Genomic DNA, 25050 nt, shown 5'->3' with positions numbered 1-25050 from the left:
AATTATTCATAGAATTACATCCGGGATATTGACATGGAGTCCACAGAACGGACGTCACGTTCGTCGTCTGTGCTCGAGCGAACTTCAAAAATACCACAAGATTAACTTGAATTTTAGGAAAAACACGGTAGGAAACTTGAAGGTTCATTAACAATCAGACAGTTAATTTGTATGAGTGATTTCAAGAATGTGCCATTCCCTGTACGTAGTGGTTTTGAAACTACAAGACGTGCGTAGTCACGGACGCTTTCGAAAAAAAAAAAGTGTACGAACTGTGCACAAGAAATGCCAATGGTGTTTACTGTACGATTTTCCTCAGTACGTACACAACAAGCGAGCGGACTGCAGTGTGAAAGTGTAACTCATTGAACCATGATTGAATGTATTGGTAGTTTAGAGTCAAGTTTTGTCCATGGAACACCAGGCATGCCAGGCCTAAGATACATTGCAAATTGTTACAAGTGATATTGTTTATCAAGTGAATATTGTTTATCAAATAGTGATACTGTACTGATGTTACTTTTATTTTTTTTTATTTATAAAGTTTATTTATCAATTAAGCACATTGTTTTTCCTGAGAGTGAGAGTGAGAGAATGGCACATAATTGTTTATTTTATTTAATCATAATGAATTTGGTTGAATTGACATTAGAGAGATTTCGCAGAGTCACCGATACTCTTAGGTGAACGGATACGTCATAATACGTCATCACTTTTTTTGAGGTCCATGTGATGTACATTATAACCATTGTACACAAGTTAGAATAGTCACTCAAAACGGGAATCTGTGTCGCCGGTTCGATATCTGTATGCGTATCCCCGACTCTGCGAAACCTCTCTAATCTTTTGAGGTCGTATTCCATCATGAAATTGTAACTTTTGCTGTCAATTTTGCCCATCTCCAGATTTGTGTTCCCCTGAACAAATCAACCTTTAAAAGCAAAGATCTCAACACTAACATGAAAAAGTATGATTAAAAATTGTATTCTTTAAAAACAACAAATTACAGTAATTTGTCATCAATAAATTGCATTTCAATTAAATCGATATATTATCCAATTCATCCAACAGGTTTTTAGTTTGATTCACACTCCGAGTGATAATTTTCTTTCAAGGTGATGTGGCTGACTAAACTGTCCAGCCTCCGAAAGATCCAAGCCCTAGCTCCTTACCCCACCATTCATGTCTTCAGAACAAGGGCCAAGAACGAAGTGGCTCTAACAACAAGCACAGATCATCATCATGGAGAAAAAGAACAAGCATAGCGGGAGTAAGAAATCCCGGCAGCAAACCCCCAGCCCCCAGTCCTTCGATGTCCCTGCCCTACCAGATGGAATCGGCCTTCAGCCCCATCTAGATTCAATCTTTGCAGATGTTCAGGCCAAGTTGCCATCGATTGACTTTGAAGTGTCAGACGTAAGCTGGGCCTGTGATTTTTGGGGGTTTGACAAAAGAGATATCCTTTTTCAAAGATTTTGAATTCTGTATTTTTGTATCAAAATCTTTTGTTTTTTGTACTTTATATTGTTCTATCGTAAACTTGGGAATGATCCCTAGCTGCATGGCAGTTACAGGTTATGTAGAGGGCTAGATAACGTCAGCCCGTTAATCTGGCCAGACGTGTTGGTTCAAATCCCGCTCTTTATGTATATGTTGAGATACAGCAAGTGAGAAGACTGGTCTTTGACAATTACCAATAGTGTCCAGTGCCTTTAATAGAAACTATTGCCTTCATAATGTCAGAGCCTTTAAACAATCCTAACAAATGAAATCGTTGAATTTACAGGTCAGTTCAGATGAGGAAATTGCCATTGTCAGCCGTTCATTAAAGACTCCCACACTTCTAGAAGATGATCCACATCAAGATATCGAAATATCCCCAGAAACCTGGCGCTCCATTCTAGAACCCTCCAATGAGGGCCCCTTCAGTCAGAATGATGTCTTCCACCAGTATGCAAATCATTCCAACAGCCAATCAAGCAGCAGGAAAACCTCAGCTAGCAGTGACAGTAGCGCTGCTGAGCTGCTCATGTTGGATCCGTCCATTATCCAAATAGGGGAGGCACATCCTTTGAGTTCCGTCGGCGTTATGACTAACACAAATGACAGGGGAAGCCCAATGCAGTGTTGGGCAGATCTAAAAAATGCCCTTGGCATTCAGGAAAATGGCATGGAAAGTTACTCTGACGAGAACTCAAGCTTTAACCGCTATGGCACGTCAGGTACAAACGGTTCGATGACCACCGGGACTGGGAGAGACAACAAAGTAGCAAGCAATCCCGCTTCTGACACTAAATCGACATCTGACAAAGAGAGAGGTTCTCAGGACAGCAGGATATCTTCCCTGATTCCAACAGCGGTTCCAACTCTGGCCTTGCATAACGTAGAAAATATTGACCTGGACCAGTTGTTGGATTCTTTTCCAGTTGGAGCTGAAAGAGGTCCGTGGGAGAACAAACAAGAGCAGCGACATCCACAATCGGGAGGCGGGGATGGAGCACAAGCAGGTTTGAAAGTTGTTTACTTTTAAAGGATTTGGGTACTTTTTCTAACACAAAACACAATGTCCACAGATTTACATTAAACTTACACAGTTTGAAGATAATGATAATACAAAGCTTCCCTTAAAATATTAGTTGCTGAGGTGCTGAAGTTTTTGAGAAATAAGTAAAACAATGTCATGAAAATACATTTTTAAAAGCTAAAATAATTTTAGACTCGTGATCAGTGAGACAAAAATTATTTTCATGACATTGTTTTACTCATTTCTCAAACACTACAGCTCCTCAGCAACTAATATTTTCAGGGAAGCTTTATACTATCATTATCTTCAAACTGTGTAAGTTTCGTGTAAATCTGTAGACATTGTGTTTTTGGTTCTACAAAAAGAACACAGACCCAGCGAAAATATTCAGTTTTGTGCTGAGTTGATCTTACTCTTGGTAATATTTTCCAGTGAGTTGACAAACTAAGCTCGGGTGGTTCCAGAAATTAGTAGTGATGTCTTCCCTCGCCTTCCACCTCTAGAACCCTAGTTCGATTCATCCCAACCTGACTGTGCTTGGGTTTTTCTTGCAATAATTCTTTGGGGTTTGCCCCCATATTTAAAATTGAAACTTCGTTCCTTGTCTTCTCTACATTTGGGTTCTCGGCTTGTGCATGTATAGTGATTAAGTTTGCTTTTCCGAGAGTCTTTGACTTTACAACAAGAATAAATGTAATGAAATAAATGTTGGGGAGACAAAGACAAAGGCCATTGAAATATCTCATTCTGTTCGATCTCGTTTTTTCTTTTTCTTTCTAGAAGGCAATAGCCTGAGCCTGATGGAGAAACTTGCTCAGCTGTGTGTCCAGCAATCAGACGGAAAGCTCTCTCAAGGACAGCTCTTGACATCTGACGCGTCTCAGGCCTCCAGGATTACCGGAGACGGCCCTACAAGGGGACCCAGAACAGCATGGGCTGAGGAGACAACAGAAGTAGCGAGACAGGACAGAAAGAAAAGGGAAATCGGAACTAACACTGGGTAAGTTAAAACAAACTTGGCATACAATGAAAGAAGAAGGACAGGACAGAAAGAAAAGGGAAATCGGAACTAATACTGGGTCAGTTTCAAGATTCTTAATTGTAGGTTTTTTAAAACTTAAAAGCCTAGATAAATATTGACATCTGAAATACTGTTATGTTGTCGACAAACTTGTCCAAGACACTTTGTTTTTTATTTGTCTGTGCCAGATTGTGGTAAGAACTTCATTGACAATGTTTGAAAAAATATGTTTGGGGGGGGGGTTATAGGTGCTGGATTGCATGCACACTGTCTTGTGGCAATGTTATGAAAGTTATATAAAAGTGCGGCGCCGAAATATTCGAAAATATTGTTTGTGTGTTAACTTCTTTTTCAGGAATTTCTTTTGACAGAATGTGCGTGTTTCAAAGTATGGGAAGTTGTAGTAATATTCAAACACCCTCATTCAAAAAGTTGGAGGTACTGAGCACCCAGAGCACCCTCGGTTCTTGTGGGGGTTCGTCAATTGGTGTGTTCTGTATTCACAAAATGTTTATAGCTTCTATAATATTTTGCAAACCCCTCTCTAAATAGGATGGATCAGCCCGCTTATAAAGCACCGACTACAAGAACTGCTTCCATTGGTGTATCCACTCAACATGGAGCTTTAGTGGATCATTCCATTCGAAGCAGAGGGATGAATGCTGGCAGTGCCCCACCAAAGGGGCGAACGGAAACAGTGTTTCTAGATCTAAGAACCTCGACGAAGGACAATGAGGAGAAGAAAGAAGTAAATGTTTGTTTATTTGTCTTCAAATGTAATGTATGTTTGTTTGAATTGTATCCTTTGTTTTGTTAAACCTAGCAAAACTATACAGGCAAATCTCAGCCAATATGCAAAAAACTGGGTTCTTTTACGTGCATTACACAACACCTACGACCAAGGACTTTACCTCCCATCTGAAGGATGCAGCGATAATGGTTAGGTGTCTTTCTTAAGGACACAATTGTTATGACCCTAAAAACAGGGTCAATGCCAAAGGGCTTCATACACGGTCTCACCTCCCTGTTTAATTCAATCACCCAAACCAACCCTTCCATCAACATTTTCCACCAATCCATCTCTGCCTTCAAAGTCCAAGTCAAGCAAGTGCTCCAGCCCTCCCCCTCACTCATCTTGCCTCCATAGTGTTTAGTCAAATAATTGTCCTATTGGGTCTTTCATGTTTTCTGTCTGTTCTCTTGGGGTTCCGCTCTTGCCTTGTGTGTATGTGTATTTTATGTTTTGTTTACTTCCTTAATTTATTGTTAAATTTAATTGTTTTTATAATGTTTAATATTAATATTGTTATCAGTCCTGTAATTGGCGCTTGCGCTGTGGGATGTTGTATAAAATAAAATAAAATATAAATGACTTGGACTCGAACCCACACTCTGCTGATCAGAAACACCAGAGCTTGAGTCCGGTGCTCTTACTTGTATCTGCTGGGCCATGACACCAAATGATTTATTGACAGAAAGTGTGCATCACTTCTTATGAATAATATGTGGTCTCCAGCTGTTCTTGGCCAGTGTGCTTATCATACCCTGCCAGTACAAGTCTTGTCTTTCCTCAGTGTGACGTAACTGCACTTTTTGTCTTAAATTTTCTAGGGTAAAGAACCAATTCCAGAATCTGTGAAGAGAATTCTAAAACTGAACTCTCCAAGGTAAGTACATGTCTGTTCTAATAATAGTGAGTATTCATTATGGTTTTTTTTCTTCTAGTCAATCAAAGAGACTAACGATGCAACTATTCCTGTTCGTTGGGCACTTGAAGCACTGGACACTATCGGTAATCACTCAAAGTAATTGTTAGCATAAAAGTTTACTTGTTAACGAGCATTGGAGAGCTGTTGATAGTATTAAACATTGTGAGAAACGGCTCCCTTTGAAATAACATAGTTTTTGAGAAAGAAGTAATCTCTCACTAAAATATTTGAATTTAATTTTGAGGCCTCAGAATTAGGTCTTGAGGTCTGCGACAAGGGCGTTTTTCTTCCATTATTCTCTCGCAACTTTGACGATCAATTGAACTAATTTTCACAGGTTTGTTATTTTATGCATATGTTGAGATACACCAAGTGAGAAGACTGGTCTTTGACAGTTACCAATAGTGTCCAGTGTCTTTAAAATTTCTGAAACCATCTAAGCAAAATGGCCCAGGTAGTAACAGTTAGAAGAAACAGATTTCCCATCGATTACACCATAGTATTGACGTAAACTGGTGCTCTGTTTATTATTTCTTAGCAAATTTACAAAGTGATGTTTCCTATTGAGCCACTCTTTGAAACTGGGCCAAGTTGCTAAGCAAAACAATTTGCTTAGCATGAAATTTTTACCTTAATAAAATTAGAATTACCAACCAAATTTTCTCGTAATTGTCAGGATAAGCAAACAACAGCTGAACACCAGTAACAAGCAATGTGCAACTAATACAAATTTGGTTGGTAATCCTGTTTTTATCAAGGAAGAAATTTCATGCTAAGCAAGTTTTTGTGTTTAGCAGCTCTATGAAATTGGGCCCTGGCCAATGGTTACACAAGTTTGGTAGACACCAAGTGTATGTCAAAGCATGTTACCACAAGTTTTTGTAAACATGATTGTTTTGTTATTTTCTGTAGTGACAGCGATTCTGACACCATTGGAGACAGTGGGGATGAAGATGATGATATAGAAGCATGGAGACAGAATCGCAAACGAGGACTGAAAGGGTCGCCAACTTCCAGCCAGTCCAAGAAGGGGTGAGAAAAGTAGAATTATTAAATAGCCTCTTGCCAGTACTAAACAGTTATATGGCGTTTCGTGGCGAAATGGATAAGAACATCGGACTCGAGCTCAGGTGCTTCTGATCAGCAGAGTGTTGGTTCAAGTCCAGGGCCCCATTTCATAGAGCTGCTAAGCACACAAATTTGCTTAGCATGAAATGTTTTGCCTTGATTAAAACAGGATTACCAACCAAATTTCGACGTGATTTTCAGGATAAGCGAACAACAGCTGAATACCTGTAATAAGCAATACACAACAAATGTTGGTAATCCTGTTTTTATCGAGGAAGAAATTTTTGTGCTAAGCAAATTTTTGTGCTAAGCAGCTCTATGAAATTGGGCCCAGGTTGTGACACTTGTGTCCTTTAAAAGCAAGACATTGTTGCTGCGACCTTTAGATAGGACATTAAGCCGTAGGTTCGATGTGTTGTGTAACGCACATAAAATGATCCAGTGCACTTATTTCATATTGTTTGCATGGGTGTTCCTTGGTTGATTGGCTGCATATTGCAGAACAGCACCTTTATGTGTTTTGAAGCAAACTCACTCTGTATTGCTTACATCATGCTGCCACAAACCTACCATGACTTTTTAAACAACTTTTTAAACTTTTCTTTGAATTACAGTGCAACCAAAGCAACACAACCACCGAGAGTGATCATGCCAAAAACAAGCACCGAGAAAGCAAAAGCCAAGGTAAACAAATATCAAACTTGTAGGATTTTTCATTTTCAGACAATCCCATCCTTAAATTTTGCATTTCTCCTTGCAAATTTACCAAAGTCAAATCCCAAGACTGTTTGTGCCCTCCTTTAGGGACCAGAAGGTCATATTCAGCAACCCTGGCCTTCTCAGTCGCAATCCACAAACAACCCTTCTATGACCATCTCTACCAACTTTCAGGATTTTTTTGACAATCTCATCCCTAAATTGTCAATTTCTCCCCTGCCACATAACAAAAGTAAAACAAACTGTTTTTATCCTCCTTTAGGGACCAGAAGAACATGTTCAGCAACAAAGAGCTTCCAAGTCACAATCCACAGAAGTCTCATCCATGACCCTCCCTACCGCAGCCCAGAAGGCCATCACAAAGAACCTTCCTTCAACTCCACCACCATCTCCTACCAGCGTCGGCGTGGACAAGACCAAGGAGCAAGAGCGCCTTCTTCATGAGGCGATGGCCAAGAAGATCCGAGAGCAGCGGGAGCAAGAGCGAGCAACGAGGTGTCGGTTGCAGAAGCGTCTGGAGACCTTACGACCAAGGACATCTTCCTCTGGGAAGTACCCAGCTGCAAGGATGACACCCATTGTCTTTGATCTTGTAAGTGTGGCTGGGCATTTCTTGATCTACCTAAATGCTAACACACATCCGTGTATGGGTATAAAACAAAAGTAATATTCTTTATCCCCGATGCAAATTTAACATCTATTATACCTAACTGTTTTTAATTTGGTTTAACCCTTACACCAGTGTGTGTTAGCCCTGTATACAATACAAACTGCCTCTGATGGTAAGACATCTGGGCCCAATTTCATAGAGCTGCTTAAGCAAAAAATTTGCTTAAGCATAAAAATAGCTTGCTTGTTTTACACATGTTACTGGCAAAAATTTCATGCCATGTACATTGCTTGTGACTAATATTTAGCTGTTGTTTACTTAGCATAACAATTAAGTTGAGTCTTAGCCGGTAATCTGATTTTACAAAGCAAAGATTTTTTGCTTAAGCAAAGATTTTTTTGCTTAAGCAACATTTTTTGCTTAAGCAGCTCTATTAAATTGGGCCGTGCACTAGAATGGCAAAGGTCGTGAAGGGGCCCTCATTGGTGGGTTCTAGAATGGAGCGCCAGGTTTCTGGTGACATTTCTATGTGATTTGTTTCACAGCATTTAAGAAAGTACAGCGTACACAGTGCTAACACAAATTGGTTTCAAGGGTAAAACCAAATAAGTAATCGTTATCTCCAGTGCAAAATTCAACATCTAAAACTAACTGTTGACAAGTCTGTTGAAAAGTCCATCATGCGAGTATACTTCTAGTACTAAGAACCAGATTGCATTTAAAGGCAGTGGACACTATTGGTAATTACTCAAAATCATTATTAGCATAAAACCTTACTTGGTGACGAGTAATGGGGAGAGGTTGCAACCGGTTGATAGTATAAAACATTGTGAGAAACGGCTCCCTCTGAAGTGACACAGTTTTCGAGAAAGAACTAATTTTCCACGAATTTGATTTCGAGACCTTAGGATTAGAACTTGAGGTCCCGAAATCAACCATCTAAATGCACACAACTTCGTGTGACAAGGGTGTTTTTTTCTTTCATTATTGTCTCGCAACTTCGTCGACCAATTGAGCTAAATTTTTCACAGGTTTGTTATTTTATGCATATGTTGAGATACACCAAGTTAGAAGACTGGTCTTTGACAATTACCAATTGTGTCCAGGGTCTTTAAAGTGCTTCTGCGTTGCTATTTACAATAATGGCACCTTGTGTTCATAAAGGATAATCTTATGTAATAAGAGAGAGTTCCCTCAGCTGTTATTCTGGCATTTTGAAAATTGACTGACAGCGCACAAGCAATGCAAAGTGAAATACATGTACCTGTGTTTGCGACACCCTAATAAAAGTTAGGTTGTTAAAGCCATTGGACCCTTGCAGTACAGAAAAAAAAAAAAAAGTTCACAGATTTACAAATAACTTACCGGGTTTACAGAAGGTAGTGGTGAAATACTTCTCTTGAAATATTATTCCATGAAATGCTTTACCTTTTGAGAAAACAGTAAAACAATATCAATTCTCGTTAACGAGAATTACGGATTTATTTTAAACATAATATGTCATGACACGGCGAAACGAGCGGATACAAGGGTGGGTTTTCCCGTTATTTTCTCCCGACTCCAATGACCGAAGCGCAAATCTTCACAGGTTTGTTATTTGATGTAGAAGTTGTGATACATGAAGTGTGGGCCTTGGACAATACTGTTTACCGAAAGGGTCCAATGGCTTTAAAGGCAGTGGACACTATTGGTAATTACTCAAAATAATCATCAGCATAAAACCTCACTTGGTAACGAGTAATGGGAGAGGTTGATAGTATAAAACATTGTGAGAAACAGCTCCCTCTGAAGTGACGTAGTTTTCGAGAAAGAAGTAATTTTCCACCAATTTGATTTCAAGACCTCAAGTTTAGAATTTGAGGTCTCGAAGTCAAGCATCTAAAAGCACACAACTTTGTGTGACAAGGGTGTTTTTTCTTTCATAGTTATCTCGCAACTCCGACGACCAATCAAGCTCAAATTTTCACAGGTTTGTTAATTTATGCATATTTATGTTGAGATACACCAAGTGAGAAGACTGGTCTTTGACAATTACCAATAGTGTCCACTGTCTTTAACAACTTCATTTTAATATGATGTAAGTGATTTGAAAAGGTGTTTAAGACTTTTTATATTCCTTGTATTTTTGTTACTTTTCAGGAGGCATCCTACACCACATCACCAAAGTGCCTACCCCCTATCCTCCGCGCAAACCAGGAGTGCGCCCTCCTGACTGTTCACTTTTCTACAAGTGGCGAGATCATACCCCATCGTGGAACTGGCAGCAAAACCCTGAACGAGAATCCGACCCTGATTTCCATCACGCATCAAGTCTTACTTACCTGGCTGTTGTCCTTGGTTCCGCCCAGCTTTGAGTTCTTGGCGGAAGGGTTCAAAGAGACGGATGATCAGCTGGCTCTCAAGCCAAAAGAATGCCCCTTCCGGGTAGTCGGGCTTCAGCAGGTTCACATGGAGGGAGAGCTGGTGCTTCATGTCGCCATCACACCGACCGTCACCAGCGCCAGCAAGCAGAACAACCTGCTGAAACGCAAGACCAAGGGGCGCGGGAAGGAGGAGACTCGAGATAGCACGGTGTTTCAGAACAACGTCGCCACATTCCTGAAGATAAACACCTTGAACACCGTCTGCCCTTGGATAGAGAAGACCTTCTCCTACGCCATCCATCGCAATGGCAATCTGATCGGTGCTCCTGAAGAACCAGTCAACTACGACGCGGTTCTTGAAGATGGCTCATATGTCCCACCCCTTCCACTTGTCAGCTCAAGACCGCTCTCAACTTTCATGACCCTCAACCCAGATCGTGATTCCATGCAAAGGGTCTTCAACAACTTGTCCAACGATGCCTCTTTCTTCTGGCAAACAGTGGAATCCGATGAGTTCATGTCTGAGCAGACATCCAATGAAGATTACGACAACTACACTGATGTCCAGAACACTATGACCTTAGTCTATAAGTCAGTTTACCTCAACCCTACGCATATGATAGGAATCCTGTATCGCATCTTACAAGAAGGCCTTGACATATCAGGTCTGCGACTCCTCTACCATTCAGAAGAGTTACTAAAAGCCTCGAGCAGTCCTCGAGAGAAGCGACCGAAGACTTCAGGAGGTAATCAACTCCAGGAGGACTTGGAAGACATCAACAAGGTTGGACCAATTCTGGCGATTGCTGTACGTGGAGCCATGGCACGTACTAGATGGCTTGATGCTGTCGGTCCAACCGACCCTCAACTTGCTCGCCGAACAGACCCCCACTCCCTCATCGCCCTGTTCGGCGGCAAGACTCGTGAGGAGGTCCCGATCTACTGCCCGCGTAATCCAAACCGTATCAGCTACGAGCTGGCGCTCTGGTTCGGGGGACGAGTCCCGGAAAGCGGTGTCGTCGATGTAGGTGTGACTTCCATACCTGAACCACCTCCTGAGGTGGAGGCATCTGGGAGTCAGATCTTAAGCCTGAAGAGCAAGAAAGGCAAGAAGGGATCGAGGACAGATTTTGACGCTGGGAATCTGGAGACGGATGACTTGATACCACTCATCAGGTAATTTATTTTCAAAATTGTCCTCTCATTTTTATATCCCACCATTCTGTGTTGTTAGGCGATATCTCATAAAAAAAGAAGACGACAACCATACTGATGATGAACAAAGTAAACACCTGAAACTGCTCAAAATGCTAAGACTTTTCTCATCCCTGGCGTTGCACAGAGACATCACTTATTTTTACCTCAGGAATGTCCTCTCTATTTTTTTTATTTGTTTAAAATTGTTAAAGATAATTTTCACATTGTTTATAATTAAGATCAAAAATATGAAGATAAAACCATTTACACTGCACCAGAGTGCACAGTAGGTTTTTTTATTTCATCGCTCTCTTCACAGGTAATTTTTTTTTCAACTGCCTATATTCAAATTTCCATGACCTATTCACTGTACATTTTTCTGTCTGTTAGGAAACCGCCGTCCATGCTGACAGCAACCACTCAAAGCGATGTCATCTTAATAGTCTCACCCATCGTCCCGCCCATCTGCGTCGGCTCCATGCTCTCTGCTTGTCAGATTAGAGGTTACCAGCTCAGAGGGATAAGGAGATTACGACTGAACAACAAGAGAGTCGGTGTATTGGGTGTGTACTAAATGATAGATCTAATACCCCCTAGTTCACAAACTGTCCCCTGTTTTACTCAAACTGGGTGAGCAACCAGTCTTGTCATTCGATTTTGTCCAGTTCAAGTGAATGACTGACTGGCCCAGTCTCAAGCCATTTAGGGCCACTGTTGCTGAGCTAACAGTTGGGGCTCTTCTTATGGTACCAAACTTCTTCTTTAGTCCATTAGGGCGTCAGCCGTCCTGTGGTGATCTGAGAAGTGAACTCCTTCCACGCGTCCCTGTCCAGTGTGGTCTTCCTCATCAGGCCATACAGACTCCCCCCCATTAAGTGCACCAATGTTATCTGTCCACCTCGCCTTTGGCCTTCCTCTGCTGGCGCGACCAGCAACACGTCCGTCCATACATTGCTTCTCCAGGTTATCCACATCTCTTCTTGCAATGTGCCCGAAATACATAAGTTTCTTTTGTCGTATGGTATTTACTAGGCTTTTGGGGTTATGGACTCTCTCCAGCACACTGATGTTAGTTGTGTGGTTGTACCAAACAGACACAATTTTAAGCGAGGAATAATCTTCCAGAGGCGGACAATGGTTCAAGCCCGGCAGCGTATTTAAAGGCGTGCCACTGGCGATCAATATCATGAAAGTTAATCTGTGAAGGATTAATTTGGACAATGGAAAAGATTATTGCCAGAAATCACAAAAAGCAATAAAAGTTTTGTTTTGTTTTGGTCAGCACGCATAAACTCTCATATAAAAATGTTTCAGCAATTGGGCACAATGTCATGGTCCAGTGGAACGCTCTGCCTGTCCAGTGAATTGCAGACGTACAGAATGTACCCAAGTTTTGAGCCAGTTTCTTTGATATTGTGACTTTTTGCGCCATTCACTACTATAATGGAGTAAACATTTTTAATTGCTGCCATTGTCCACTCCTCTTTTGTCACCCATAAAATCACAATAATGTATATCTTGATTTGAATTTTCAAGTAACATTTTTATATTTTATCATTACAGGTTTAACCGGAGCTCAGGTCCGCGCCTTCAACCCAATGTCGTGCACCACGCCCACTTCCCCCTCCCTGACCTACGAGCAATCCCTGAAGGAGCATCTTGAGGCGGGGTTCCCCACGGCGAGCGCCTCCCCGATGCCGTCTTTGGCCATTCTACTGCGGATGGAGAATGGGATGCACCATGCTGCGTGTCTGATCGAAGCCATGATGATACATCTCTGTATGAATGGTGAGCTGAAACGTCAACATGGGCATCTCTCATAACAAAGCGCCCTCTCAGGGCTTTTGAAACGCCCCCCCCAAAAAAAAAAAAAAATTGTTTAATTTTATTTTAAATACAGCAAATTTTTCTCTGATCTAATATTGAACAAGTCATGGGTTGTTTTTTTTACAGTTTTCTCCTGACTCAAACAATGTATTAAGCGATAACCTTGGTATTTTATGTGTACGGTTGATCACACAATTTCCTTTAATGCTTCCAGGTATGCTGACAACCATTAAAGACAGTAGCCCGACCAGTACCCTGACTGCCAACCTCTGCTTCCACATCGCCCCGTACACAGAGACCCTCCTTCAGCATCTCGGCGGGGACCTGACTAATCTGCCGTCCAGCAACGTCCACTCCAGCCTGGGTTGCCCGAGTGGTTTCTACACCAATCCAGAGCTTGAACAGACTGTGGTGGTCACCTTCTCTGGGGTTAAAGCTCTGAAGACGGTCGGGAACTCGTTGAGTAAACTGCTTGGTCTTTACCCCATTGTAAGTACAGCTCTGAGTGGTCACCCCTCACCAATAAACCTAAAAAAAACTCACCTAAAAAACCTATCTTTTTAATACCGCTTTTTAGCTTTTTAATGTCTTCTTCTATGGTCACCTTGCCAGTTAGTTTAGAATTTTAGCATAGATAGGGTTAGAGGCGTCTGTCTCCTGAAAAGGTCAAAACATTACCGATGCCAGCAGAGATGGGCCTATGTAATAAGTAATTAATTAGTTCTCTGCTGGCTGGACAGACGTATCCCCATACTTTTGTTTGGGCACTGGCCTGGTGACCAGTCTTTTTTCTTTGTCTTTTTTTGTATGTAAGGGGCGCAATATAAATTTTAAATATTATTATTATTATTGTTACCAATCCATAAAAGTTACCCTAGTCTGAAAATAAGGTTAAAAGACTGAATCAAATGTGAAATTTTCTTTAGGAAGAAATTTGTTTATTTGGTGTGCGGTAAAACTATGTGTATCTACTTGCTGGTAGATAATGTTATTTTGAGAACTTGTCTTGCTATATATTCTACTACAGCGAAGTAGATTTTTTTTTCGGAATTGGGGAGACTTCTCTACTCTGCAGTAGTAGAATATATAGTAAAACACATTCTCAAAAGAACAAACTCTACCTCGCAAGTAGGTATACATATGGTGTTACCACAAACCAAATATAAATTGATACCTCGCCATGCAAAGCCTCTTTCTGTGTGCTGTCTACCTTCCCTTTTTTTCCACTTGACAGATTTTGTTACACTCTGTTTATGTTAGTTGTGTTCTCATGAAGCCTTCGAGGAAGACTCTGCTAGAGTCAAAACATCAGGGCCCAATTTCATAGAGCTGCTAAGCACGAAAATATGCTAAGCATGAAATTTCTTTCTTGATAAAAACAGGATTACCAACCAAATTTCCATTTGTTGCATATTGCGTGTTACTGGTATTCAGCTGTTGTTTGCTTATCCGGAAAATCACGTGGAAATTTGGTTGGTAATCCTGTTTTTATCAAGGAAGAAATTTCATGCAAAGCAAATTTGTGTGCTTAGCAGCTCTATAACTTGGGCCCAGCCATGTACAATCTTTTAACATAGGTCCTTTTGCTTGGTAAGCACTTTTCAACATATAAGAGATGTTAAATTTGCATCGGGGATAAAGAATATTATTTGGTTTTTACCCCTACACCGATGTGTGTTAGCACTGTATACTCAGTATCAATTTTCAACAGCTAATTCCATGTTTTCTCTTTGTGTATCTTTAGACGTCATCCTACCAGTCACGTACCCCTTCATCTTCCATCGCCCAGGGCCTCGAGCTCCTTGGCCTAAAGTGGCTCGCCTCCTTGACCTCATCCCAAGCTAAAGAGCTTACACCCTATGAGGTTGGTGATCGCTACTGGCAGCCCAGCGTCCAGGCTCTGACGTCAAACCCTGCTCTGGTGTGCATCGTCAGAGGGCTGAATGCGCCACAGCTTGTAGAATCAATTCTAGGTGGGTCCTTTCATCAAATTTTTCTTTGTTCAACCCTAAATTATTATTCATAAATACCTCAGACAGTTTCGCTATTCTTATTGGTGGAGAGCGCGTCACGTGGGGGTGTTTAAACCTTTGATAATGACCAGTGTTTATAACCGGTTGTGAGCGGGACAGTTTCTTCATTCCTATTGGTCGAGAGCGACGGCTGGAACATTTGTGCCACATCAAACGATACGCGCGACGCGCACATCAATCTCCTTATCAGGAGTTGTTTACCCGAGGGCCTTACCATTTCATAGCTGGAGGGGTGTTGTGTTGAAAGAAATCATGGAACAATTATTATTTTTGCATTTACTTTACTTTTTGACCAAAAATTGTTGATGTTTTTTGACCGAAAAGGTATTTATGAATGGGAACCAAAGTGTGTTGAATCTGTTTTCAACTAGTGGTTTAAACCCGCTGAGGCCTGGTTCTTGATAATTTACCTTGACTTCGTCTCGGTAAAATTATCAAGAACCAGGCCTCGTTGGGTTTAAACCACTAGTTGAAAACCTCTTCACCACACACTGATTCCCTTATTAATTACATCAGGGCTATATCATATCCTTCTATAGTAGGGAGTCATGGCTGAGTGGTATAGATATGCTAGAGCATCAAATTCAAGTTCAGGGCCCAATTTCATAAAGCCTGTAAGCACAAAAATTTCCTTAGCATGAAATTTCTTCCTTGGTAAGAACAGAATTACCAACCAAATTTCCACATGATTTTCAGGATTTAGCAAACAACAGCCGAATAGCAGTATCAAGCATTAGAAATGAACCCTTCAATTGGTTGGTAATCCTGTTTTTACCAAGGAAGAAATTTCATGCTAAGCAAGTTTTTTGTGCTCACAGGCTTTATGAAATTGGGCCCTGGTGGTTAAGTCAGCGAAAAGTTGGTTCGAAATTCCGGTTATGGCACTTGTGTTCCTGAACAAGATGCTTCTCTTAAACTAGGGGAATAATCAGGCATCTGCGAGGGTAAAGGTTGATATATATTGTGTATGCAAAATTTGAAGCGCCACAGTAGCTTGGGGCTGTTTACTCCCCAGGGAGCTAAAAAGGTTAAAGGATTTGGCCCAATAACCAGGACACTTTAGGCCGAGTAAAAAAACAAACATGTTTCACGTCCGGGTTTTTCAAAAAAAGGAGGAAGAGGGGCTTTTTATTTTTTATTTTTTATTTCAAGATGGCCGCCATTCTTTGTTAAAATGTCAAATACCCATTGTTTTTTCTACTGCTGAAATACACAAAACATAAATGAAACAATTTAGTTGAGGCATTCAGACAAGACATTCAGATTGTTTTTGCTGAGATCATTTAAAATAACCCTATTTAAAAAATAAAAAAAATAATGTGCATAAAAAAAATTAAAAAAAATAAAAATAAAAAAGGAGGCGGCCTGTAAAAAGGAAGTGGGCGGGGATGCGAAACATGTTTGTTTTTTTACTTGGCCTTATAACATAAAGCACATTGATATGGTTATTGTAAAATGCGCTATATGAAAACTTGTTATTATTATTAGTATTAATAATTACACCAGGGCTATATCATATTCTTTTACTGACCACTCTTGTCATTTCATCTGTGATTTCTCCAGTTTGGCCCCTCTGCTGGTTATAACCAATTTACTTATCATTGAACACGTCCGACACATTATTTAACTTCTTGTGTTTACCATGGCAGGTACGTCCCCGATAACAGGTGCCCTACCCGGAAAGGGCATTGCTAACCTAGAGAGGATAATGTCCACATCAGCCGAGGCTGCTTTCCGCCAAGCCACGATGTTCTTCAGGGACCAAGAGCTCTTCGCCGACCCGTCTATGCGTGTCAACCTCCCTTACCTACCCCCGTTGAGAAGCCCCAGCTTGGAGGAGCTGTCGACAGCCAGATTTGCTTGGGCGGACTCGGACTCTCCGAAGGGGAGGAAGGGACGAGGGAGGGGGGTAGCTAAGCAAGGGAAAGGGATGCTGGTTGTTGAGGAGTCTATATATAGGGCAATGCTAGTCGGTAAGACTTAATTTTGTTGTTTTGTCTAGGGCCCCCAAATCCTTCCCTTTGTATGATCACGTTGTTTGTTATTTATTTATTTGTTTTAGATGATCTTCCCATCAAGGGAACTCGGCAAACTCCCACAAGGGAATATAAACACCAAGCTGGCAACAGCAATCTCTTGAATTGCACGAATTGTGATTCAACTAAACGACAACACTAATTGTTGGGTCAAGCTTGCTTGGGGAAACATTGCTGGGGGCAAGCTTGCTTGGGGCAACATTGCTGGGGGCAAGCTTGCTTGGGGCAACATTGCTGGGGGCAAGCTTGCTTGGGGCAACATTGCTGGGGGCAAGTTTGCTTGGGGAAACATTGCTGGGGGCAAGCTTGCTTGGGGCAACATTGTAGGGGATGAGCTTGCTTGGGGAAACATTGCTGGGGGCAAGCTTGCTTGGGGCAACATTGCTGGGGGCAAGCTTGCTTGGGGCAACATAGCTGGGGGCAAGCTTGCTTGGGGCAACATTGTAGGGGATGAGCTTGCTGGATTGGGCGAGGGGGGGGCGCGAGATAACCAGCTTTCCCGTTTGAATACAAACGAGACTTTTTCACAGTCTATAAATCTTGTTTGTTTTGTATCCCTCATTGTTATTGACAGGTCCAAGATTATTGACCACAGTAATGGTCATCAAACCGTTAGCCTTCCGTAAGCATCTATCTAAGATACTAAAGAGAATCGCTCAAGAGAACTTCACGGTCGTCGCTGCAAGGTTGACAACCATCACGTCGGACAGAGCCAAGGAACTAGTACCAAAGGATGACCAAAAGGTGTGGTCTTGATTTTCTTTGGGCCCGGTAAATTTTGATGTTTGGGGTGACTTTCTTCATTTTTAATAGATACAGTTCTGCCTTTCGATGGCAAAACAGCAAACTCAAAAAATGACATGTTGAGAAAAGCAAGCACAGAGATAACCTAATTTGTCATTAAAAACATGTTTTATTCACATCCATGCATAGTTTGCCTTTGAAACTTTGATGAAAAAAATGGCCACAATTTACCAAGACACAATCTAAATCTTAATCTGAAACTGAATTATATAATTGGCATAACATTCCAATGGAAGCATCACACTAACTTTTTTGTAACGAAGACGACTAAGAAATTTCAGCTGCAGATGTGGGAAAATTCCACTCAGTCAGGTAGGGACTGGAAAATCTAATCCACATGCAAGGCTTCGGTCCAGACACTAACCAGGGGTGAACTGATGTGAAAGGCATGAACAGAAACCACTATGGCAACCTTAGAGCTAACCTGACCTGATGCATATGCAAACTGGTTTTTTTTAAAGTTTATTTTTTGGTCCAGTAAAGAGTTTGAGCTATAAGCCTTGTGGATTTGCCACAAAAGTTCTTACACTGCTCTTACAGCTTGTCATGGCCGAGCGGTTAAGAGCACCGGATTCAAGCTCTGGTGTTTGATCAGCTGAGTGTGGGTTCGAATCCCGGTCATGACACTTGCTACGTAAATTTGGGGAGGTCGTGCTTTCTGCTCTACCGGCCAGGCTACGGACTGATTATACCCAAGCCTACATCCGTATGGACTGTAAAAGGGGTAATCCTGTTTCAGCCCTAGGAGTAGGTGGCAACGGCCTCTGGACAAAATAAAATAATTGTAGCCTACACCTTGAAGTGGCCTTCCAGCCTTGTGTGTCTGGTGACTTGCATAATAAAAAAAAAAATAAAAAAATGGAACACCATCTTTGAAACATTGTTTTGTTTTCAGAATGAGCTGCTGTCAACGATGCACATTGAGCACCTGACGTCTGGCCCAGTGTTACTCCTGTGTCTCCAGAGGGAGAACGCTGTCAGGAAGCTGCTGGACGTACTTGGACCTGCCAACCCCCAAGATGCCAGGAAGCAGAGCCAGTTCCTATGGAGAGGGATGTACGGGGCAGATCCCATCAACAATGGCATACACGGTAAAGACTCTCTTGATATTCTTTGTTCAAAATTATGACGGGAGTGCTCATTTCAAAATTTTATGCCGATGTGTTCTTTGCCTTTGCTTCACAAGCCTTCCCCAGTCTTCTTCAGTCTTTAAAGCTACATTATACGTTTGGTAATCACTCTTAAAACTAATGGCTATAAAAACGTTTGGTTAAAAGCCTACAGCAGCATTTGATAGTATAAAGCATTTTGAAAAAAATATTGACATAATGTGGATATGTTAAAAGATAACCGTTTTATGGCCCCAAAATTTGCATCTGCGTCTTGTAATGTTTCTCACATTGTGTATTCCTATTATGGATTATTCGTCCAGGTGGATGTTCTTCACTCTTGATTTTCTGCGATATCTCAAAAAACTCAAACACCTTTTGAAACAATTTTTGTTCAGATGCTAGTTTTTTATTTTCTACATCTACATTAATCAAAACACTCAAACAGTTCCGAAAATCAAAGGTATACTTTGCCTTTAAAGAGATTAAAAACATTGGATGACCCTCCCTTAATTGCGTTGGTTTTAACTTTGATTCAACTAGGATCCGAGAGCTATGCCGCAGCAGTCAGTGAGCAGAAACTTCTCTTCCTAGATGGACTCTGTTGCAGAGAGACCTCGGACCTCCAAGCAGATAAGGTAAACTAGTAATATACATTTGAAGATAATGGAGTTATAAACACAAAGTAATCTACTTGTACATACATGGTAACCTAGTCATAGACTTTATAAATAAAAGTAGATGAGGTATAGACATAACATTATTCAGTTATAACCAGGCATTATATTCGTTCTAGCTTTATCTGATTTTTAGATTTATTTTTTTTGACCCTCAGAAAATTCAGCGAAATTGCTATTTAAAGCCATTGGACACTTTCGGTAAACAGTATTGTCCAAGTCCCACACTTTGTGTATCACAACTTATATATAAAATAACAATCCTGTGGAAATTTAGGCTCAATCGGACATCGGAGTCGGGAGAAAATAACGGGAAAACCCACTCCTGTTTTCGCGCGTTTCGCCGTGTCATGACATATGTTTATAACAAATCCGTAATTCTTGTTAACGAGAATTTACCGTTTTCTCAAAAAGTAAAGCATTTCATGGACTAATATTTCAAAAGAAGTCTTTCACCATTACCTTTTGTAAACCCTGTAAGTTATTTGTAAATCTGTGAACTTTTTTTGTTTTTCTGAACCGAAAGGGTCCAATGACTTTAATAGCCTGAAAAGTCTAAAAATTGTCCTATACCATAGGTCATGTACTTGTATTTAGTAATATTTTCCTTGGTTATAAACTACAAGGTAATCTACTTGTACATGCAATGGTAATCTAGTTACGAATACAAGGTAACCTAGTTATTGATAAAAGGTAATATAGTTATAAATTCAAGGTTATCTAGTCATAAATACAAGGTCAACTTGTTACAAATACAAGGTTTATCCAGTTATAAATTATGTACATATAATTTTCTATCAAACTTTGTGTTTGTATTTGTGAAACTATTTGTGTGAATAATGGAAATCAACCAACAAACCAAACGATAAGAAACATAATTTTTTTTTTCTTACTTCAGATTAAGTGCCATGCAGTGGACTCGTTCATGGGATCCAGTCTAGCTAGAGGGCGCTGTTTCATCACCAAGCCGTACCCTGTCCGGATGGACTCAAATGACAGCCTCCTGTCGCCGGTCACCAGCACTCATTCACTGACATCCATCAGCTCAGGTATATTAAGTCTTTTATGTATCAGAATTGCATCGCATAGCTGAGCGGTCTAGTTCATCGGATCCAAGCTCTGGTGCTGTCATCACCAGAGTGTGGGTTTGAATCTCGGTCAGGACACTTTTGCCCTTTAATTCATTCATTCATTCATTCATTTTTATTAAAAAACCAACTGGCAGCACGAAGCTGAATAATGTGGCATTACAAGATAACAATATTGATAAAAAAAGCATAGATAAAAAAACAAAAATTGCACCACCGCGGGGTACAAAGGAACATTATATAAGAAGACGACAATAAGTAAAAATAAATATTAGATAAAAAGACACTAACAAAATGCACAGGGTGTTGGGGAACCCTCTTATACATTGAAACCCTATGGAATAAACCAGCTAAAAAAGAGAAACCCTAGCAGCTATTGGTAATTACTCAAAATAATTATTCGCATAAAACCTTTCTTGGTGACGAGTAATGGGAAGAGGTTGATAGTATAAAACATTGTGAGAAACAGCTCCCTCAGAAGTGCCATAGTTTTTGTGAAAGACGTAATTTTCCCACGAATTTGATTACAAGACCTCAGATTTAGAACTTGAGGTCTCAAAATCAACTATCTAAATGCACACTATTTCGTGTGACAGGGGTGTTTTTTCTTTCACTATTATCTCGCAAGTTCGATGACTGATTGAGCTCAAATTTTCACAGGTTTGTTATTTTATACATATGTTGAGATACACCAAGTGAGAAGACTAGTCTTTGACAATTACCAATAGTGTCCACTGCCTTTAACAAGGAGGTTAATCGTAATTGTTTTGAACAAGTTAGGAAGGTTATGCATTCTGCTCTATCAGCCAGGCTCCTAGTGAATGAAACCCATGCCTACATTCATACGGACTGCAAACGGGTAACCCTGTTTCAGCCTCGGGAGTATGTGGCAATGTGCCCTGGTGACAGTTGATTTGGGTCTATGGCCCATCTCGTTGAAGTGTAGCCATTACTGAAATGGCCGTCCGGCTTTGTGAGTTAGCAAAAACTCAGGGAAAAAACAGGGAAAAAATTTGGTTTGTGGCAATACCATGGAAGTAATCTGTCTTTGAGTTGTGGTAGTTCTGGAAAATATTGTTGGTGTAACGACCCAGCATCAGTATGCTTTGAGATTATTTTCATGCAAAAAAATTACCAACAAAAAGTTAAGTTTTCAGATTGAAAATAAGCGTTTTTTTTTAACAATCCAATATTCTGTCTTCCTAAGAATTCTGTGATTTTACAAACAGTTGTTGCCTTCTTCTCCAGGTTCGAGCACAAGCTCCACTGACCTAATGCCATCCTACAGCGCCCTCTGCCAGACGACCTGTCTCCTCCTAACCCCACCTCTCCTTCTAACCAAGGTCAAAGGTTACAACCGGGGTCACATTGAGGTCATGGATGCCTTGCTGGTGCACGGCTTCACTATCGTTGGGATGCGGATGGTTTGGTTCAAGGAGGACCAGGCAAGGGGATTCTGCAGTGTTTACGGAAAGTCCTTCCCAAGTCTGGTAAGTATTACATATGGAGTTATACCTGGGCCCAATTTCATAGCGCTGCTTAAAGGAACACGTTGCCTTGGATCGGTTGAGTTGGTCTTTGAAAAGCAGATAATGTTCCATAACATTTTGTGGTTTTTTTTAGCAGAAATGAGCAGGATACAAGGCACAAATGGTACATGGGATATGGTATTTGGACTGATAACCTTATTCTTGTAAGCATAATAATTTTGCTGAGCCAAACTGCTTTTTGATCTTAAGCAGCTCTATGAATTTTGCCCTTGGGTCCAATTTCATGGCTCTGCTTACCGCAAAATTCTGCGCTTGCGAACACCACTCTCAGCTTACAGGGCAAGTGTAGAATTTGTGTACATCTACATTTATATAGGATTACAATTGAAAAGTTCCTAATACTTTACCTAGTTCTTCTTTTTCGTTCTAGATTAATTATCAAAGTTGTTATTAAAAATAAAAAAAATCTGTGAAGCGCTTTGCAACCCTTTCTTAAACCCTGGATATTTTCTATTATTCTAACTCTTTGAAATTTACTCTCCAGGTGAAGATTCTGTGTCATGGCCCAAGCATCGCTGTCGCAGTACAGAGGGACAACGCTGTCAGCTGCTTTGATGCCCTGCTTGGAAGGTAAGTTATCTAAGGTCAAAGGTCATAAACTGAATAAGGTTATGATGAGTTAAACACAGATTTCTGCAAATTATAATATTTGGTTCTGCCTTATTGGTGTAGTAGTTACAATTATCATTATAAATAATAAGAATTATTCTCATTAATTCTCATCGACTCTCATAAATTCTCTCAAATTCTCAGCAATACTGATTCATTCTCTTCAAGTCTCATAAATTCTCAGGTAACTTGAAAATTAATGGGGGGAAAAAAACAAAAATGAAATAAAATAAACATGTGAGTAATTTTTGGCATCTTTGGAAAAGCAGTCAAAAACATGAATTTATTAAAATATATAAATAAAATACTGATTGGAATTGTGTTCTTTCTATTGGTACAGCTGCTTTGACAAGGAGTCCGTCATCAGGAAATATGGAGAGCACATACTGAGACCCAAAGAGCCAAAAGAGGTAAACTTTCTTTGTCTACCTTCCCCTCCCCACTCGCCACTCTCATCCCTCCTGGTTGTTTGTTTGTTTGTTTGTTTTTTTTATTTCCAAATATCACAATAAATAATAATAAAACATACAAAAAAAAGGAACAAAGGGTGATAAGAGGAGGGCACCAGGAAAAAGTTAATGCTTATACAGAGACTGGACCCTTTATGATATAAATTAACTGGTTTTAGTTTATAACAATGACAATGTTGATTGATGAAATGAAAGTACAGTGAAAGATATACAGCAAAAAAACCAAAAAAACAATGATCGTGGCCGACAAGCGAATAAGAGCACCGAATTCAAGTTTTGGTGTTTCAGCGGGGTGTGGGTTGTGGGGCTGCGGGGTGTTGGTTTTAGTCCCAGTTGTGACACTTGTGTCCTTGAGCAAAACACTTTACGTTAATAGCTGTGTACTTCAGATGGGACGTAAAGCCGTTGGTCCTGTGTTTTGTGTGTTGCAACTAAAAGAAACCAGTGTACTTATGGAAAAGAGAAGGGGTTCGCCCCAGTGTTTCTGGTTTGATTGGCTGCATATTGTGCCACAATACCTTGTGTAAACCATTACATGGTGCTATTAAGGAGTCGGTCTTATGCTTCAAACATAGCCTCACATACTATGCAGAAAAATACTGGATGTTAAAGGCAGTGGACACTATTGGTAATTGTCAAAGACAAGCCTTCACAGTTGGTGTATCTCAACATGTGCATAAAATAACAAACCTGTGAAAATTTAAGCTCAATCGGTCATTGAAGTTGCGAGATAATAATGAAAGAAAAAACAACCCTTGTCACACGAAGTTGTGTGCGTTTAGACGGTTGATTTCGAGATCTCAAGTTCTAAATCTTAGGTCTCGAAATCAAATTCGTGGAAAATTACTTCTTTCTCAAAAACTATGGCACTTAAGAGGGAGCCGTTTCTCAAAATGTTTTATACCATCAACCTCTCCCCATTACTCGTCACCAAATAAGGTTTTATGCTAATAATTATTTTGCGTAATTACCAATAGTGTCCACTGCCTTTAAAGCACCTTGAGCATGAAAGAGTGATGGATTGGAGCGCTATAAGAAGCCACTATTAATATTTTTTGATTTTGTTCTTTTTGCCAACAGGCAGCAAAGCATTTGGAGTTCTTCTTTGATCAGCTAGTACCCCGCAGCCAGGGTGAAATCATTCCAATGTAAAAAGTGCAGTAAGTCCATAGAGTTATATATAACAACTAGAGGGCACACTGGCCTATATACGCGCCCCGGCATGCGCGCAGGCGGCCATTTTCTAAGTTGACAAAACAGCATTGCACAGTGTTTGTTTGTGCGGTCATTTTGTAAGTTGACAAAACAGCATTGCGTAGCGTTTAATAAACACAAACTTCAACGTGTACTTCATATTCCAACGGATGTACAAAACAGCCCGCGAGTCTCCTTGCAGTCCCGTCGCATTTGTGCAAGCAGCATCACCATTGCGCCCTCTAGTTCTTAAATATAGCTCTATGAGTAAGTCCCATAAAATAGTCTTGTTGCACGTTCCGTATCAAGAATACTCCAGGGTTTTACCGCTTACCCCTACTCTTGAGCCTGGGGTGGCTAATCCCTGGGGTATAACTATTGGCCAGGGTAGATCAGGGCCAAATTTCATAGAGCTGCTAAGCACAAAAATTTGCTTAGCATGAC

At 40.6% G+C, this 25050-nt stretch overlaps 1 protein-coding gene across 2 annotated transcripts; it reads left to right on the top strand.

The window, feature by feature from the left end:
* Positions 1-3: 3 nt before the first annotated feature.
* LOC117301334 lies at positions 4-25050 on the top strand. 2 transcript variants are annotated; one of them, XM_033785244.1, is made up of 23 exons: positions 4-127; positions 1116-1416; positions 1787-2507; positions 3305-3524; positions 4098-4293; positions 5157-5212; positions 6167-6286; positions 6937-7006; positions 7302-7631; positions 9789-11188; positions 11600-11772; positions 12773-12997; positions 13251-13525; positions 14781-15009; positions 16719-17042; positions 17680-17849; positions 18805-19000; positions 19562-19656; positions 20594-20744; positions 22032-22273; positions 22818-22903; positions 23283-23352; positions 24493-25050. In XM_033785244.1, exons 2-23 carry the CDS (start codon positions 1243-1245, stop codon positions 24562-24564), a joined length of 5595 nt encoding a protein of 1864 aa, XP_033641135.1. In that variant the 5' UTR covers positions 4-127; positions 1116-1242; the 3' UTR covers positions 24565-25050. The 2 variants fall into 2 exon arrangements, with proteins under 2 accessions (XP_033641135.1, XP_033641134.1); XM_033785243.1 differs by having other exon boundaries at positions 1072-1416.

This window comes from Asterias rubens, chromosome 17 (genome assembly GCF_902459465.1).
Source record: "Asterias rubens chromosome 17, eAstRub1.3, whole genome shotgun sequence".
Classification (NCBI taxonomy): Eukaryota; Metazoa; Echinodermata; class Asteroidea; order Forcipulatida; family Asteriidae; genus Asterias; species Asterias rubens.
This window is presented reverse-complemented; position numbering and strand designations above follow the sequence as displayed.